The sequence below is a fragment of the Epinephelus fuscoguttatus genome, linkage group LG15 (genome assembly GCF_011397635.1).
Source record: "Epinephelus fuscoguttatus linkage group LG15, E.fuscoguttatus.final_Chr_v1".
In the NCBI taxonomy this organism is placed as follows: Eukaryota; Metazoa; Chordata; class Actinopteri; order Perciformes; family Serranidae; genus Epinephelus; species Epinephelus fuscoguttatus.
Window position 1 is genome coordinate 5708723 of NC_064766.1, and position 18529 is coordinate 5727251.

Genomic DNA, 18529 nt, shown 5'->3' on the forward strand with positions numbered 1-18529 from the left:
AAAAAGTTGTAAGGAGCTCTGTACAACATTCAGGGCCGAGATTGTCTGCTAATGGTTCTCAACATGGAGCCGGGTAAGGTGGCAGCTAGCAGGTAATGATGCTAACAGAACAGTGCTAATAATGGCAACAGTGCTGACAGAATTAATGGCGATAACCTGGAGGGTGGTCACTATGCTTTCATGGTGACGTGATGATTAGCATTAACCGTCCCTAACTGCCATACGAACGCAGTGCAGTGCAGCAGCAGTGAGGTAGCTAGTGGGATACACTCAAAGGGAGTTGCATGCGCGGGCCATTGGACTGTCTACCACAACAACAAACAGAGTCTCGGATTACAACACACACACAAAGGGACTGAGACTTCATTCTCTGCTGTACCTCTACCTTAGTCTAGAAAATGCAGGGCTGTACTACATTATACAGCTGGAAATGCAGGATTTGTTAAAGCCCCTCTGGCATACACAACAAAGACAAATAAAGACCATCCAGGGTAAAAATGCAGAATAGCCATTAGAAAGATGAGAGCAGGTGGAGGCTGAATGTCTCATTTTCAACTTTCTCCTCATTGGATTTACATGTTTGTAGTTCTGCATTTCTTTTGTGGCGAGAGAGGTGTTACGGGGTGAAACAATATACGAGTTTTTGGTCAGATTATGCACTAACTATATTGTTGCCAACAACGCCATCTGGGAAGTTTCGCCCCAGGAAGTAGTTTCAAACCAAGTTCACCTTTAAGGCACACAAGTTCGTTTTACTCAAAGGCGAGGAGACACGTTTCTATTCAAAAGAACATATTCTTTATTTTAACAAACACAGTTTAAAACACTGAGAACACCATTCACACAGGGACAACTTAACGGGGGAAACTAAATTAAAGCTGAGGCTTACCAGGGTGCGTGGGGCTACTGACTGATGCGGAGAATCCCCAACCAAAAATATAAACACCCAGGCACACGTGACAGTCACACACAGCACACACTCAGTGAGGAGACCCAGAACCCAGGAAAGCACAGCACACGAGAAGGGGGGGAACCCCGCCACCAGGTCACCACCACCACCAGACCTCAGCAACTAAAGAGGAACACAGAAGGAAATTAGTGGGGTCACAACAAAATTCAATGAACAGAAAGATCCAAAACTTATATACAAATCAGAAACTACATACAAACTACCAACCACAAATGAAAGAAATAAAGACAAATACTGAAAGAATAACCCTCTGCCCAAACAAAATATCAAAACCAAAGAGATTAGATAACAAATTAGGCAAACAGGCAGAGAAACTAAATAACTAATGAGAACAGAAACAAAAGAAATAAACAAATGTGAAGAGGGATCTAACCCCACTATTCAATCACTACATTAAAATTGGTAAATTAATGTGATTAAAACCTTGGTGCAGGAGCAAACAAAACAGCTAAAACAGAAAGCATAGCACCAAAAGCAACACAAAGCAAGGACGAAGCAGCAAGAAAAGCAGAGCTGTAAACAAAGCAGCGGTCAAAAGCAGCGGTAAGACAAAGCAGAGAAAAAGCACAGAAAAAGCAGCAGCGGTCCCCCGTAGCTGGTGGCGATATGTCGCTTTAAACACGCCGCACCCGATCAGCTGATGCCGACGTCACTCGCGCACTATTGGGCAGCTGACGTCGCTCACACACTGTTAGGCAGCTGGGATCTGAGGACCCGACAAATTTATTATCACCTATACAATTGCGCATGCATACAATTTGGAGTCAAAAGAGGCTACATACCGGTTAGCCGGGTCGGCTGAGGGGGAGAATCGCGCAGCTACCGGCATTCACCGCAGCAGGCCATCTAGGTGACACACACACACACAAGAGTCTCTGAAAGCCCCAAGTCAGCCGCTCTGCAGGACACACAAACATTAGCTCCCTGCCACATGAGCCGAACACAGCAGGTGAGCAGACAAACCGCGTTACCTGTCCAAGCACAAAGGTCCGACCCGGAAGTGACGTCACCGTCAGGAGCGACGAGAGAGAACCGGCTGGGGGGGGAATCGACCCCTTTTATAGGAGGGTGCGCCTCTGGTGGTTGGCTGTGGTGTTGCTAATTAGGCAGGCTCACCCACAGGTCTCTATACTGCCACACTTTAATGCATCAAGATTTTTGCATTCTGTTTTTTCACACTTGTAAAGGAACCTCATGCCCACTGTCACACCAAATCAATAAAATCAATCAGTGTTTGCCTTTTAAAATTACTTGAGGTTTGGTGGATCACATCTCATTCAATTTAGTTTTATTTTTTATTTCTGTCAATGGGTCATAAAATCTATCAGTTTAACCATGTTCGCAGTAAAATATTTTTATAAAAAAATCCATTTGGTGATGCAGTCACCATGGTTCTTCATTTCATCCTCCATTATCTGGACTCCTCAGGAACCTTGGCCAGGATCCTGTTTGTGGTTTTCAGCTTTGCCTTCAGTACCATCGTTCTGGCTCTGCTGCAGGACAAGCTCTCCCAGCTGCACATGCCCGACTCTACCTGCAGGTGAATCAAAGACTTCCTGTCTGACAGGAGAAACTGGAGAAACACCCCTCTGACTCCTGGACCATAACCACCACTTTCCCTCAAAGTCTGCGCTCCTTTCTCTCTGCTCTTCTCCCTGTGTACCAATGGCTGCACCTCCAGTCACCAGTCTGTCAAGCTCCTGAAATTTGTGGATGACACCACCCTCATTGGATTCATCTCTGGTAGGGATGAGTCCGCCTACAGGTGGCAGATGGACCATCTGGTGACCTGGTGTGGCCAAAACAACTTGGAACACAACGCTCCGAAGACAGTGGAGATGGTTGTGGATTTCCGGAAGAACGCAGCCCCACAAGCCCGGATCACCCTGTGTGACTCGCCAGTTCACACTGTGGAGTCCTTCTGCTTCCTGGGCTCCATCATCACTCAGGAACTCAAACTGCAGACTGCAGCATATCATTCACTCTGCTGAAAAGGTGAACGGCTGCAATCTGCCATCCCTCCAGAACCAGCACGCCTTCAGGACTCTGAGGCAGGCAGAAAAGATATTGGCTGACCCCTACTACCACAGACACTAACTCTCTGAAACACTCCCCTATGGTCAGAGGCTGCCTCATGCCAGATAAACAGTTTCTTCTTGGCTGCAGCTGGCCTCATCAACAAGACCCTGAATACCCACTGACACTGACTCCCACCCTGACACTCCCGACACAATTAACGCACATCCTACCATTATTACTATCACCCCTCTTGCACATATTCTTTTAAGTGTATTATACTGTGAACATTATACTGAACGATACACTTGATCAACAGTTACTTTAATAATGTTACACATTTACATATTCTTTTACATGCATTTTTTCCTCTTTCTCTTTTATATTATGCCTTTATATTTTTTGCATTGTTTTAAATGTTACGCACCAAATCATCACCGTGTTAAATTCCTTGTATGGCAAAGTAACTTGGTGATAGAACATTTCTGATTCTGAAGATTTTATCGATGGGAGACCTAAGAGGCTATGGAAAAACATATAAAAGACCCTCTGGTGCTTGTCATAAGTTTGGATGGCAGAGAAACAACCTCATAGCACTACTTGGCACTGTCCCGTCTGACTTCAGATGAACAGAAGATGTTTGTTCTGTGAGGAGAGTGAAGTGCCTACAAAGTGGAAGAGAAAGTGTAGCAGTCTTTAGACAGGCAGGAAGGAGTTAAAAGAAAAATGCCGGGTGGAGTTTGAACTCGACAGTTCAGTGTGGTTATTGTTTGATTTATCCAGAACACAGGAGCAACGCACCCAGAAACATATCTGCTGTCCAGCTCTGCTGAACGTTGACCCTCAGAGAACCATATCAGTTTTGTCTGTCAGTCTATCTTATCAACAGATCAGTTGAAGAAAAGACAACATATGGTGGCTTTTAACGGTCAGCCTGTTGTTTAACTGTCAGTGAGAGAAGAGGGTGAGTGGATAAGAACGGTCAGCTCATAGATAGTTCCTTTTGGGAACAGAGCAGTCCCGGACAGTGCTTCGGACCTCTGATCCACAAACTAATGAGAATCTCCAGAAGATCTTCAGTAGGCTAAGCATTTGAAAGCTTTTGGTCCTCAAACCAGCCAGAAGCATCATGTTGAGTAAAGACGTTCCAGACATTGAGGTAAGTTATTGTGTGTTTATCGCTTTCTACTTTTACCTTTTCCCTCAGTAGCATTCTCTCTTTACTCTCTGTAGTGTCTACAGGTGGGAAATAACCTTGTCGGAGAATAAATCTACCTAAGACTCACAGTATATAAACACATAACTATGCTATTATTAACTTTGATAAAATAAATGTAGGCTACACATCAAGGTACAAAGCATCCAACTGTTTATTAAGTTGTGTGAGGATAAGCACTTAGAGGAACAGAAAACACTCACACATTTTCTGAATGTTAATACTTTTGTTGATCATATTGATGGTTGTTAAGCTGATGCTCAGTGCTCTTATTTTGTTAACAGTGTTATTGCTAATACAAGTTTTCTGTCTTCCCATCTGTTTATTGGACCGCTAACCTGTTGGCGACTTTACTCTGTTACACAGCAGTGGCATAGAAAAAGTCTGTGTAGCCTACGATGTGACCATAGACTGTATAAAATAATGTGATGTGACAGGCCTTGGGTATGATAGTTTACAAAGGATTCAAATTTCAAATAAGTCATCAACCATCTATATGTATACCATACCATACCATACCATACCATACCATATATATGCTCCCGTGACCGTCTTGTGTGTGCACCGCACCCTTTTCCGGGTAAAGTTGCTGCAGTCAGATCACTTGAGTCTTACCCGCATACAGCAATACTATTTTCTGATTGGCTGATAGGTAGCCGTATGTTATTTTCTGATTGGCTGATAGGTAGCCGTATGTTATTTTTTGATTGGCTGATGGGTACGTCTTACTTTTATTAGCTGGAGTTTGGCAAGGTCTTGTTGAGCTCTACGGTACCCACAGCGTCTTGCAACACGTTCCACTCCGTATATGGCGGTATAACTTGGTGGGCGTTATCATAATAATTTTCTTATGCGCGAGAAATACCAGGTGTGGCGGCTGAGAGTGTGAAAAGGTTAACATGCGTGTGTCACACTCTCAAGTAGCTACTGACGGCTTCCAGCCTGCGGGAAGGCGGAGCTGCCCATGTCACATACGTCAGACGTCAATCACGAAGTCAGACGTCAAGCTGTATTCTGAGACTCTAATGCAAATGACTACCAAAGGAAAAGTAGCTCTATTGATTTGTTAAAAATGAACAGACTTAGTCTGGAAGCAATAGTCAGCAGTAGGTCAGGAAAAAATTGACTGGGAAAAAAGACTGGAACCTCGCTGACATTCTCCACATCCACTGTCACATGGTAGGTGGAGAATCCTTTTGTCTGTCCTCTCATGCTCCCACCAGCACCATCAGAAGCACCACCACCACCACTCAAGAATAATTTGTTTAATTTCAACAATTTATTTTGACGAATAACAAAGGTCAAAAATGTATAGACAACGCGAACCCAACTTCTCCAACTTCTCTGTGATTCCTAGAAGGAAAACAGAACATTTCACTCAACTTGGGCACAAAAGTAGAATGTTTGTCAATAATAAATAAAGTTACTCATTTAGTCATGAGGGCATGTACTCAATCTGGATGAATAGAATGGAAGAACGATAAATATTTGTTGCGAATATAATTGATGGCTTGTTGGCAACCCCCAATTAATAAATGGCTAGAGAAAAGCGTTCAAATGGTGTCAGCTTTATGTAGTTTTCAGTCATTCTGTCATCAAAGTCATTAAAAAAGAAAAGTACTAAAAAATAAAAACAAAGTATAAGAGAGCTTTAAACACTGTATCGAAATAAAAATACTCACAGACCAATCCATGGCTCATTTACTCACAAAGCCCTGCACACATCTGGCAGAACTTCCCTCCAGAGCATCCCTCATTTTCCTTTTCCTGCATAGCCTGTGGGTAAATTAAAAAATAATAAGAATAAGAATAATTAAATCCCGCAGGCTGCAGCCATTACCCCCTCCACTCTCAAAGCGTGAGACTTGAGAGCCCTGTGGTTATCCAGTAGACCACTTGTGTTAAGATTCTGTTGCTGCCTATATCACCTTAGAAGGTCAAAGTGCACAGCACAGCATTATTACATCCACACTCTCACTAGCATGCTCACTAATCACGTTAGCAGTTGTATTGGCACAACTGGAGATATTGCTTTTGGCAGAAATCAACACGTCTTTTTCCACAGGACAAAACTATGGATGGTCACACAACACTTCGTCCAACTCATTCTACCATGAGCAATTTATAGACCAGTGGTTCCCAGGTGGTGGGTGGCAGTCTAAAAGTTGGTCCAATCCTGAATGGATCTCAAGTGACTCGCGAATATGTCAAGTTTGTAAAAAGACACACTTTATTTTGTAGTACAGTGAATTTCTGACATGTAGCTTTTATTTTGCAGTGCTGTTTCCTGCTGTAGAGTAAGTGACAGGCAGCTACTTGACAGGGGCAGCAAACTAGCTCCACCACATGCCCAAATGCACATAAAACAATGAATATATTAAACTGTGTGGACCTTGAACTAATGACTTATGCCTGGTACACACTACACGATATCAGCCCGATTCTAGCCCGACGCAGCTATGTACGGTGTCGTCATGGATCATAAACGACAATGAGTGTCGTAAGCGACAATTCATCGTTTCATCTCGTGTAGTGTGTCTTAAGCCCCTTTTACACTGTCAGATTTTCCGCGAATGTTGGGCCGTTTTGCCGTTGGGGTAGTCATATTGGCGGAACCCTTTTAGTTTAAACAGACCAAGGTGGCCTTCCCCAAATGGGAGGGGCTGTTGAAGACTTGTGGGAGGAACTGTTGATTCAGTTCAGGAGGAACTGTTGATTCAGCCAGTGGGTCGCACATGTGACCCACTGGCGGTGGATAAACAGGAAACAGCTGATTTAGTGAGCAGCTAGTAGCAAGAGGGAAACGCAAACCTGACAGACACTGTAAAGTTGAGCAACTGGGGAGACAAGGAATCGCGCACCCTCCCTGTCCTCCCAAACGAAGAGGCCATTAACCGTCAGATGACGGAACGGTGAGGAACGGGCTGACTCACGAGAGAATCCCTGAAGGACTGACTAGCTGCAGCTTCCCTCCCACACCACTGTTTACGTCACATGCTGAGCTACACTTTTTGTTACTTGCTCACGCCCCCCATTGCCCCGAAAAAGGCGCATTCTGTATAAACAAAAGTAGGTAGGTGGCATGCACTCCCCGATTTTGTTTTTATACTGCCAATGCTGAAAAAAGACTGATTGGGCTTTCCTGCAAATTTGCACAACTCTTATTTAAAAAGGGCTATAGTTAATGACAACCGACACCACATCTGGGATGCCTCACAATGTTCCAACTGAAAGTCGAGCATTTTTGATTTTCTTTTTGTCGTTCACGAGTGCTCCCGTCACAGCCATCACTTTGACCATTAGAAACAGAGAGTGATCTGCTGCCATAGACAACTGTATGGCAACAACAACCTAGGCTTTTTGATATTTCCTGCAGGGATGCATGCTACACACAGAGTAAAAAGGGAAAATGATGGTGTGAAACAGCAAAGGCAATTTATCAACCTAGTGAGTACTGCCATTAGCATCAAGCTAGCAAACAATGTTACTTCTTTATAATGGAGACGGACATACAGTAAGAAAATTAAAAAATAGTGGTGGGCCTCTTTTACTGCAGAGGCTACCAGCTTCATTTGAAACAGACTACATTATAAAAAGGGCCGTTATTTATTATTCCCTCTGTGTTTTTATATTCTTACTTTACTATGCTCCCATTTGCCTTGATAAAGTTAATGCATCGCACCGTCATTTCAAACTCAACACTTCCTGTATCTTTTTCAAATTAAAAGCCCCTTATAACTTCGGTTGGGGAATCCCTTCATTTTCTAAATAGGCTTTAATTGTGAAATATTTGCAGGAACTTGTTGTGGAGGATTCAGTGACTTGTATGTTTACATACGCTACTTCAAATTTAGCTCCTGACATCTACTGGCGCCTTTTTACATTACTACAATAACATTTCACCTGGCACATGAACAGACAGTGACTGAAATAATTGTAAAAATAATAACACACATCGTGAAAGATGACCAGGGATGATTGGTGTGAACCATCATGTAGTGTGTCATGTCTGTCAGCCAAGTCACGGCATGATTTTATGACTCCACAATCGTGTAATGCGACATAGTGACTTTCAGAACAGGCAGAAAAGTTGTGTGCACCAGGCATAAGGAGATATCTGGACCCGTGGCTGGACCAGTTAGGAACCACTTTTAAAGAGTGTTTGTTCCTTATCGGTAAAACAACCACCATGACCAGCACTGATGATGCAGTCTTTGTCAGGGACGCATAAGGGCACATTAACGTTTACACTACAAAAGATATGTGGTCAGGTGTGTCCCAGACTATTTTGGCAAAAGTGATTTGAGTTATCTGATCACAGTGCATCTTGGTGGCCATTAAAACTTGTATTGAGCGCTATCTGACTGTGATCGGATGCATGTTAATACCAAGTATAAATAGGCTCATAGAAACACGAAAGAGTGCCCTTTGCATTGCTATCAGATGCCAAAGGGTGACAAGGCCTCGATATTTGACAACTTTTGTTTGTAACATCAACTGGTTGATGGATAGATATTTCCTACCTGAAAGAATGAGCTACTCTACTTATAATCACATTTATAGAGGTTATAGTCCATTCTGATAGATATTTCCTACCTGACAGAATGAGCTACCATATTTTTTATTACATTTATAGAGGTAATAGTCCATTCTGATAAATATTTTCTACCTGACAGAATGACCTACTCTACTTATAATCACATTTATAGAGGTTATCGTCCATTCTGATAGATATTTCCTACCTGACAGAATGAGCTACCATATTTTTTATTACATTTCTAGAGGTAATAGTCCATTCTGATAAATATTTTCTACCTGACAGAATGAGCTACCATATATTTAATTACATTTATAGAGGTAATAGTCCATTCTGATAGATATTTCCTACCTGACAGAATGTGCTACCATAGGCCTATATTTAATTACATTTCTAGAGGTAATAGTCCATTCTGATAGATATTTCTTACCTGACAGAATGAGCTACTCTACTTATAATTACATTTATATAGGCTGTATGTCTGCTTCTTACACATATCTGACCTGAGTAGCCAGGGGCGAAAATCCCATTTCATAGTTGGGGGGGCAATAAACAGTAACATTTTAGAGGCTAATTCCAGAGGGGGACAAGGAAAAAAAGTTGTAGCCTGTCTTTTATACAGCATCTTTTACCGCAATTTGACGCTTTAATCTTTTCTCTATCTCTCCAACAGGCAGGCATAGGACCTTTCTCAGCACTGGCTGAGTCCACCTGCACATGTCCAGATTTAAAACAAAATGACTGAAATCAAATTAACATGTACACAACGACAACAGTCAGGTGCGCCGTGCTGTCCAAGGTGTTGAGTGTGTCTGGAGCAGGCAGTGCTGCAGGTCTCTGTCTCCCTGTGCGCAGTAGTGTAAATATTTATGCTATTAAGTAAATGGAGAAAACATGTCTCTCGTTGTTTAATAGCAGCAAAACAATAAGGCTTCATTCATCAAAGACCGAAACTCGATCTCTCTCCTTCTCTCCCTCTTTTTCATCTGACTCAGGTGTGTGGAATGGATCTGTCGTCTCTGGCTGGCTGCAGGAGCAAACTGTTTTGTTTGTTTTTTTCGTTTTTTTTTTACCGGCAGTGAGATAATCATTTCCTGCAATTAAACTGGTGAACTGGTTTATAAACAATGTGCTTTGAGATCTGCTGCTGCGCCTGGGCCTGGGGCTTGTTGTAACAGTAAATGGGATGTGTTGTAACTTGTGTAAGTTAAACTGTATCTGTGAGTGTACATCTTACCCTGCACGATGTGGGCAGCAGTTCCAGCCACACACTACAACTGCTGCCAAGTACTAACGGCTGCAAGCCCCGCCCTAATTGTGTCTCAAATTATTCTAGGGGGTACAGCTTTATTGAAGGGGGAGTCATGTCCCCCCTGTACCTCCCGGGATTTCCGCCCCTGTGAGTAGCTACTAAACAATGTTTTTGCAAGGGTAGGTCATTACGAGTGAGAGGTTTAGTTCATCAGACTAGTCTGACTGAGTGGGTAGCGCAAACTTTCACAACACCGGCCAGCCACACCCTCAGCTGCACACACACTGCCAGGGACAGAAAAGGGAGGGGGAAAAGGAAAAAAACACAGAACATCCCAAACAGAAAACCAAACACCAAAACAAACGTTATCATGACAAATACCTTGACAAAATATCATAAACTATCTGTCTAAATGGAATAAAAGTTTTTAAAAAATGATATTAAACTACTGGAAATTGGATATAAAACATCTCACTTTAATATTCAGAGCAAACTTATGATGATGATAATAAGTATTTGAGATCCTGATCCAACTGGTAGGATCCTGATAGGTTCATATAGTTTGTATCTTGCTTTTTTGCCAGATATATTTCCTGGGGCAACAACATGTGAGTATGGAAAATTATTTCTAACCTCAGGGCACCGACCTTGCAGCTCATCATTATCTTATCATCTTGACCCCAACCATTCAAACAAGCCAACTTCCTAGAATGTTCAGTAGTTTTAGTGTTGCTGTCAGCAGATCTGTTTGTGTCTGTGCTATAAAGACAGGTAATAGTAGCAGTGGTGCCTCCAGAAATGTCATGAGGGTTGCTGATAGGGAAGGGCTTAGATTCTCTGCCCGAGCCCGAGCCCGGCCCGACCGGGAGCCCCCCTCCCTCTGACGGGCCCAGGCCATGCCTGGTCAGATATGATGTTTTTTTTTTTTAAAGCTATGATTTGATAATGTTATAGGCTATGTATTGTAGCGACCCTGCAGTAAATGTTCTGTTATAATGTCAATGTTCTGTGGCTTAAATGGCATGTTTGGGATTGAATGAGGTGCGGGGTGCGAGTGTGACGGGATGAGGAGGGCTGTGTGAGTGCGCGTGCTGGTGTGTGTATGAGCGAGCTGGAGGAGAGAGCAGGAGTGCACAGATGGAGTTACAGCTAAGTTGTTTTTTGTTGGTTGTTTTGGCGTGGTTACAGCCAACAGTAACCTGTAGGTACTGTTCAATAATAAACGGTGGTTTAATTGCCGAATAATTGCGTCATCCTTTCCACACGTCCTGGCGGACGCCACAGTAGGCCTATTATAAAAAAAATAAAATTAAACCACACTTAGCCTAAAGTTACAACAAACTTAGGGCCGAATTCACAAAGAATGAACGGCGGCCGCTGATAGCACCTTGAATTGCACTTCACTTGCACCCGCAGTTTGCTCCGTCTTAACGTCCTGTTCACAAAGGATATTGCGCTAATGATATACCGGCGCAAACACGCCCACAAAGTTTGGCAGCTGAGTGCAGTTTGCCCCTGATTTGCCCCTGGTTGCAATTAGCCACATGGCAAAGTATAAATGCTGGCTTTGCGCCAAGAACACCGTGACAGAACAATGGCAGAATACTGAATACTGTATACCCTCATGTAGTGATGTCTGCTGGTGAATCAGTCTAACAGTGTCGGATGGGTTGAGGCTGTTGATTTGACCAAGTTTGACCACTTTATCACTATTCCCTCTCACTTGTAGCTGTTTTTTCGTTATCTTTTGAATTTAATATGAATTATGGAACCGTTTTTGTTCACGCTTGTTTCAACCGTTTCGTAAAATAAATTAGGCCTATTGAAAGTTGCTTTTGAAGCGCGTGACAGAAGTGCGTTTTGAGAACGACCGCAGACTGTCACCTGTTCAACGCATCAGTATCTTCGGATGTCATTAAAGTAATAATGATTATAATAATAATAATAATGTCAAAATATTATTTACAGACTGATTTAATAGACGATCGCTGCTGCCACGATCACTGGAAAGTCTGAGTGAGAGGCTTCCACAGAGTTTGCACCAGCTTTCTAAAGACGTTAAACTGCGTGTGGCTATTAGCGCTGGTGTTAGTGAATTAGATGTTGTTTATCAATGAGGCTCATTTGCATAGAAATGGGCAATTTTTCCGCCAAATATATGCATAGGCTATTACCTTATTTAAATACGTGCAAATAACACCGGAGCACCGAGACACAATCTGCTTGGCAGCGCAGTTAGTGGAGCATTTCACCCTCTGCGCGTGCTTTGTGAATAAGAAGGTATGTGTTTGCTCCATTTTTACCGGTTTAGCGGCCACAAAAGCCACGCAATCCTTTTGTGAATTCGGCCCTCAGTTACAATGTTGCAACATTGTGCATGCACAGCCCTTCACCACCTGGATCCTAAAATAAACACCTGTTTTATTACGTAATCATGCTTCCATGTTGTGCCATTCATTAAGATCCTATGTTTCTGTCATTCAAATAACAAGACTTGTGGTTTAATACTCTTAATTATAACAGCCAACTTATTGAAAAATGTCGGGTTTAAATCGGGCTCGGGCCCATAATTACAGTTAATTGGACGGCCGGGCCGGTCCCGGACATAATGTGCTCGGGCCGGGTCGGGCTGGATTTTTTGGGCCCGATCTAAGCTCTATGATAGGGCCACTGACAATCTAGTGATGGCACACCAAAACCAAACAGGACTACTGAATTTTAGGAATTCTATTATGTTTTTGAAGTATATAGGCTAGTTCTATGTTCATTCATATTTGAATGCATTATCATATCTATACACTACGAGATTTATTGTTCTTTAAAAGGGCTGGTTGTCCTTCTTAAAAAGACACATATACAGCTTTGATTTAAAGGAGTGTGTTGATTTTAGGCATCAAAACATTGACTGGGAACAAGCCTTCTCAAGATTAGGGGAAAGCTGTGTAGCTGAACTCATTTTCATTTAGGTATCATGAGGTGAGAGTTCAAGAGACCCTTTTGAACATGGCCTTGCCAGTTGTTTCCTCACAAAAATTTAGCCTAAGTTTGAAAGCATTATTTAGTCCCCCTCCCAACAAGCTCAGCCGACATAGTTGATACCTATGGATGCCTTAGGTTGTCTAGTTTTCTGAGCACGCCACAGCCTTTTAAAAACAGTAATGTCAGCCTCCAGTAATTTTCGCCACGAGGGACCAGTTGGGGTGGCAGCAATTGTATCAGGGAGATAATAGCCCCCCTGGCCCACTCTTGGGAGTGCCACTGAACAGTAGTTGTTCATGAATAACAGGTGGAAAGCAGCATTAAGAATTTACATTATAATTTTTTTTTTTTTAATTTAATTTTATATACTTTATTAATCCCCGAGGGGAAATTCAATTTTTCACTCTGTTTGTCAATTACACACAGGTCCGAACACACACATGCACAAACTGGACCTATACATGCACTAAGTGGAGAGATGTCAGAGCGGGCTGCCCATGACGGGCGCTCCGAGCGGTTGGGGGGTTCGGTGCCTTGCTCAGGGGCACCTCGGCAGTGCCCAGGAGGTGAACTGGCACCTCTCCAGATACCAGTCCACGCTCCATATTTTGGTCCGGACGGGGACTTGAACAGGCGACCCTCCGGTTCCCAACCCAAGTCCCTATGGACTGAGCTACTGCCGCCCCCAAAATATCATTAGCAGAGGATGGTTTCGATCCATCGACCTCTGGGTTATGGGCCCAGCACGCTTCCGCTGCGCCACTCTGCTGAAAGCCACCCCAGATGGGACTCGAACCCACAATCCCTGGCTTAGGAGGCCAGTGCCTTATCCATTAGGCCACTGGGGCTTGATCCACAATTCTAAAACTTCAGCAAAAGGATGAAATGTCTAAAACTGAAATACCCTCAGAAAGCTGAACTACATTTCATTAACACACTATTATTGCACAGGGTTTGACATAGTGTTAGAAATGATGTTCATTATTCCAAATGGTCACTATTTGATTTTGGAATGTCAAACTAAAGACTAAAAGAACAATAATATTACAAGCACTACAAGTGAAGAAGTGTGACAGGAATATGTCAATTGATAAACATATCTTTCCCTACAATGATGCAAACATGTGTGTTTCTTAATAAAATTCACAGTTTTGTTTTTTTGTTGTTGTTTTAGGCAAGACACACTATTCTGTTTGTGTCGTTCAGAGTCTAATAATCAAGAGTTTTATGTATGTGTTGATCTGTTTCACCCACAGAGCATCCTGGCTCTGAATCCCAGGGTGAAGACTCATGCTCAGATCATATCCACAGCGAGCAAGAAGAAAGAAAAGAAACACTGGAAGAGAAACCCCGAAAGGAGCTGTGATGTAAGTACACCATATGTACACACACAGCTTGCACAGTTTAGTCGATGTAGCAATATTTTCACCCTCCATGTCTGCTTTTTTCCTTCCTCTTTTCCCTGTCTGCTTTTTCATTATTCAATTTCCTCCCTTCTTTCTTCCTCTTAGTCCTGTGTGAAGTTAGAGAACAACTTTGATGACATCAAGCACACAACATTGAGCGAGCGTGGAGCTCTACGAGAAGCACTTAGGTGAGAATGAATTACTTTAAATTTTTTTCTTTCTTTTTTTTTTTTTTAAAGTAAAGTACCACTTTCAGCTGACTTGTATCACGCGCCAAATCTCACAAACTCACTCCCTTGCAGATAAAGGCACATGTTACCTTATCACCATCAGTCCAGTATAAATAAATAGTCATCAGAATAAAATATCTCAGCTGAAGTGCAATGTCCAGAGTGGAAGTTAACACCTCAGATGAAATATAAATGCTACACAGGAGTAGCATATTTAGCATATTTACTACTATTTTGACAGTATTTAGCATGATGATCAGCTTAATTATTTCCTGGATTTCGTGTTGGTTACCATAGTCCCTAAATGTATGTACACATACACGCAGGAAAAGCATTTCAAATCAGTGGAGGAGACCCATAACCTCTTTTCTTCTGCTTATCATCTTCACTGATCTTGCCAGCAAGCTTTTCATCCTCCACAGTCGACTTCATGTTGAAAGCGTATGACTCCAGGCCGTTCTTGGCAAACACCTTGTCACGCTGGATGTCGTCTTCAGCCTTGTACATCTCAGCTTCCTGGACCATGCGTTCAACCCACACATTTCTCAGACCAAAGTTACGCCCTTGTATCATAGTAGCTACATTGCCATTAAATTCTGCATAGACATTTATGATCCCCAGGTGATAGGGACGCCTCTACTCACTTTGATGATCCTCTGACCGTTTTTAGTCAAAAAGCTCTACAACTATTGGTACATAAATTTGGTACACACATTCTTGTCCACCTCAAAATGAACTGTAATTACTATAGGGATCCTTTGACTTTTTCTTCTAGCAGTAGCTCTGTCTCTCTTCAGTTTGTTCTGTACTTTGGTTAATGACTAAAAACCTGAATAACTAATGACATTCCCATCAGTCTTGGCTGTACTTAGTGTCAGTGTTTATTAGTGGAAGTGGGAACAAGTCGTTGTTTTGCAAGTCACAAGTAAGTCTCATGCCTTTGCACCCAAGTCCCAAGTCAGAACTGACAAGTCAAGTCCCAAGTCCTAAGCTTTGAATTTCAAGTCCTAAATAAGTCATAATGTGCTCTTCACCACACATAATAACATTTTAAAATGGTAAAGTAAAAGTAGCATGATGTGAAAAGATGGCTGGTTGCCGTTAGCTCGGCTGCATCAGGGGGAAACATGGTCAACAAAGAAAGTCTGAGTAGATGTAACGACCTCGGACACGAAACTGGTGGACTCAAATGCACGACTCAAGCAGTGGTAGGTATAACAAAAGTATTTTACTTGGCAAAAATTCAATCAAAACAAAACCACTCACAAAGAGCATCAAAGTACAACAAAGAAAAACGCTCACTTGGAGGATCAAAAAATATCACAAACTTAAATAAAACCTGATAACATGAAAACCTGGCTGGGACATTTGACGAGACTATCAATCAGACTGAACAAGACGAACTGGCAACAAGACAAAGGGAGACAAGGACTATTTATACATGGGGTAAGGGAAAACAGGAAACCAATCAAGGGTGGGGTAGACAATCACAATGGGAAATTCACAAATTCTCAAATTCACACAAAGGGAGGAAGTCAGGCTCTGAAACGAGAGGGAAAAGGTGAGTACAAAATAAAGCAGGAAGTGCACGACGAGACTAGACATGAGTGACTTTAAACTGAAGTGCCATTTTAACACCAAACTCTTTTTTACTAAGCCCAACCACATGCTTTTATAGCCTAATCCCAACCACATGCCTGCGTTCACAAAAGTCTGTAGACGAGTGCTTCCAGGACTCAAATTGTTTGCTTGAGGTGCTCTTTGGATGGGACAATGATATATAGCAAAACTCAGGAAACTCCAAGGCACTCTCTTTGGAAAAATTTAAAAGCCTTTACTGTTATGGCTTGGTCATCTTAAACCTTTAAAAACTTGCGTTTCAGCATACAAGCCTTTGTCAGGGAGTCACATGCCTGCGTTGTTGAAGGAAAAAAACATCAATTCGTGGTGCTGTACCGACATGGTGCGCCTGTACACTGTACATTTCCTGTGAAAACTGAAGTGTACTTGAAAAGAGACAATGGATGTAGCAGGCTGAAATTGACACAGCGTCTCAGAACGTCAACAACTAATGCACCCAGGGTACCTTGTACATTATATTATCGACATGGAAAGTCCATGACCTAATGTCAATATGTGATGAGGTCAGAGTGATTTTTCATTGTTAAACTGTAAAATAACAGTAGAAATCTGTGTCTAGGTGTCTAAAATGTGTGGATGCTCCCTGTCAGAAGAGCTGCCCTACGAACCTGGACATAAAGTCATTTATTACAAGCATCTCTAATAAGGTAAACACAGTCATGCATCCATGCACACAGTAATTTTTGAATACCAATTCAATAATGTGGAAGATGTCTTAGAGGATATTAAGAACAAACAATAAATGAAGAGTAGTAAAATATACAGATGATTATCTTATCATTTGTGTGTGTGTGTGTGTGTGTGTGTGTGTGTGTGTGTGTGTGTGTTTACAAGAACTACTACGGATCAGCACGGGCCATCCTTTCTGACAACCCCCTGGGTTTGACCTGTGGAATGGTGTGTCCCACATCAGAGCTGTGTGTGGGGGGCTGCAACTTGTACGCTTCTGAGGAAGGACCCATTAATATCGGAGGGCTTCAGCAGTTTGCTACCGAGGTACACAACATTTATAGCTGCTAAGTTTTCTCCTATGAAGTATATGATAAATGGTCATTTTCTTTGAAAAACAGAACTGTTGGAGTTTGTCACCGTCAACTTCTCACCTGACTCAACTGTAATGAGTTTGAACCAATTAGAGCCATGGCACCATCATTTAATTTACGTAATGATTATTTTTGTATGTTTTTTTTTCTCAGTGTAAGGCCTACAGATACACAGCTATCACTCGATTATTAATGCAAATGTCACATAATGTCTTTAAAACTCAGAACATTCTTCACAGGTGATTATTTACATCTTCAACTTGACTTAAAGCCTCAGTGTGTAAAAATGGAGAGTAACAGTGACATCAGCAGAGTTTTTTGAGTTTTTCAGGAGTATCTAATGACGAGGTGAATATTTATTTAGGAATCTAAACCATGTTACGATATGTTATAGCTTACCAGTGAGATATAGGTTATCTGTGAGATATATGTTAGGAGTGTTTTATTTCTAACTGTTTTGGTAACACGAGCAAACATTAGCACAGTAATGCTAAAATAACATGTTTTATGTGATAGTCACGGCACAGTGCAGCAAATACAGGTTGGTACGATTATAATATATCCGTTTCCAGAGTGTTCTTCCACAGGACACAGGGAGAGGAGGAAGAGGGAGAGGAGGAAGACCAGGGAGAGGAAGGGGGCGAGGGGGTAGAGGCGGTGCAGGAACGGCCAGGCGAGGAGGTAGTCTCTCAGCTACCCAGAGGGAAGAGGAGGAGGAGAGGGTCAGCCTTCGCAGCAGCGCGAGAGGAATCAACAGATTAAGCTGTAGGCTAGGCTAACCATTTAGCTGTAGCTATGGGATAACGTTAGCCAAGGTTAGGATAACGTTAGCACGTAAACGTAGCCGTCACTTGAACTTAGACGAGAGGGAAAAGTAGTTGCAAACATGAAGCCAAAATGATTTTAAAATATCAGATTGAATTACCTGTCTAGCACAAAGCAGGCAACCTCTGCATCCCTTGTGAAATCCTTCTCCTTCAGGAGTTTTTCCACCTGGAATAAGCAATGCCGATATTCACTCGTGTTTTGTCCCATCCTCGCTTATCTGATGTTTGTTTGTTGTTTCATTTGCGTTTTCACGTTGGCCACCATAACTCACAGCCCCTCCTCGTTGAGAGCATAGGAAAAACACTGATGGTTTTTTTTAACAGAAAAATGCCTTTATTCAGTGTTTTTTATTTCAGTTTAAATCTCTGGGTATATGTGATACAGAGAGGAGGAGACCTTGGCAGATAATTT

General features: G+C 42.3%; 1 protein-coding gene and 2 non-coding genes across 3 annotated transcripts in view; 1 reads left to right on the forward strand and 2 right to left on the reverse strand.

The window, feature by feature from the left end:
• The first annotated feature begins 3784 nt into the window (after window positions 1-3784).
• The window catches only part of dpydb (dihydropyrimidine dehydrogenase b), a 37035-nt gene continuing 22290 nt past the window's right edge, over window positions 3785-18529 (forward strand). Inside the window, exons 1-5 of the mRNA XM_049599247.1 lie at window positions 3785-4145; window positions 14227-14337; window positions 14482-14564; window positions 16807-16894; window positions 17082-17243. Of these exons, the coding sequence (XP_049455204.1) occupies window positions 4116-4145; window positions 14227-14337; window positions 14482-14564; window positions 16807-16894; window positions 17082-17243 (474 nt within the window). The 5' untranslated portion in view covers window positions 3785-4115. The remainder of the gene's footprint in view (window positions 4146-14226; window positions 14338-14481; window positions 14565-16806; window positions 16895-17081; window positions 17244-18529) is intronic.
• On the reverse strand, window positions 13668-13739 carry trnam-cau (transfer RNA methionine (anticodon CAU)). The gene has a single exon. It is a non-coding gene; the product is annotated as a tRNA-Met (tRNA).
• trnar-ccu (transfer RNA arginine (anticodon CCU)) lies at window positions 13746-13818 on the reverse strand. Its single transcript has one exon. It is a non-coding gene; the product is annotated as a tRNA-Arg (tRNA).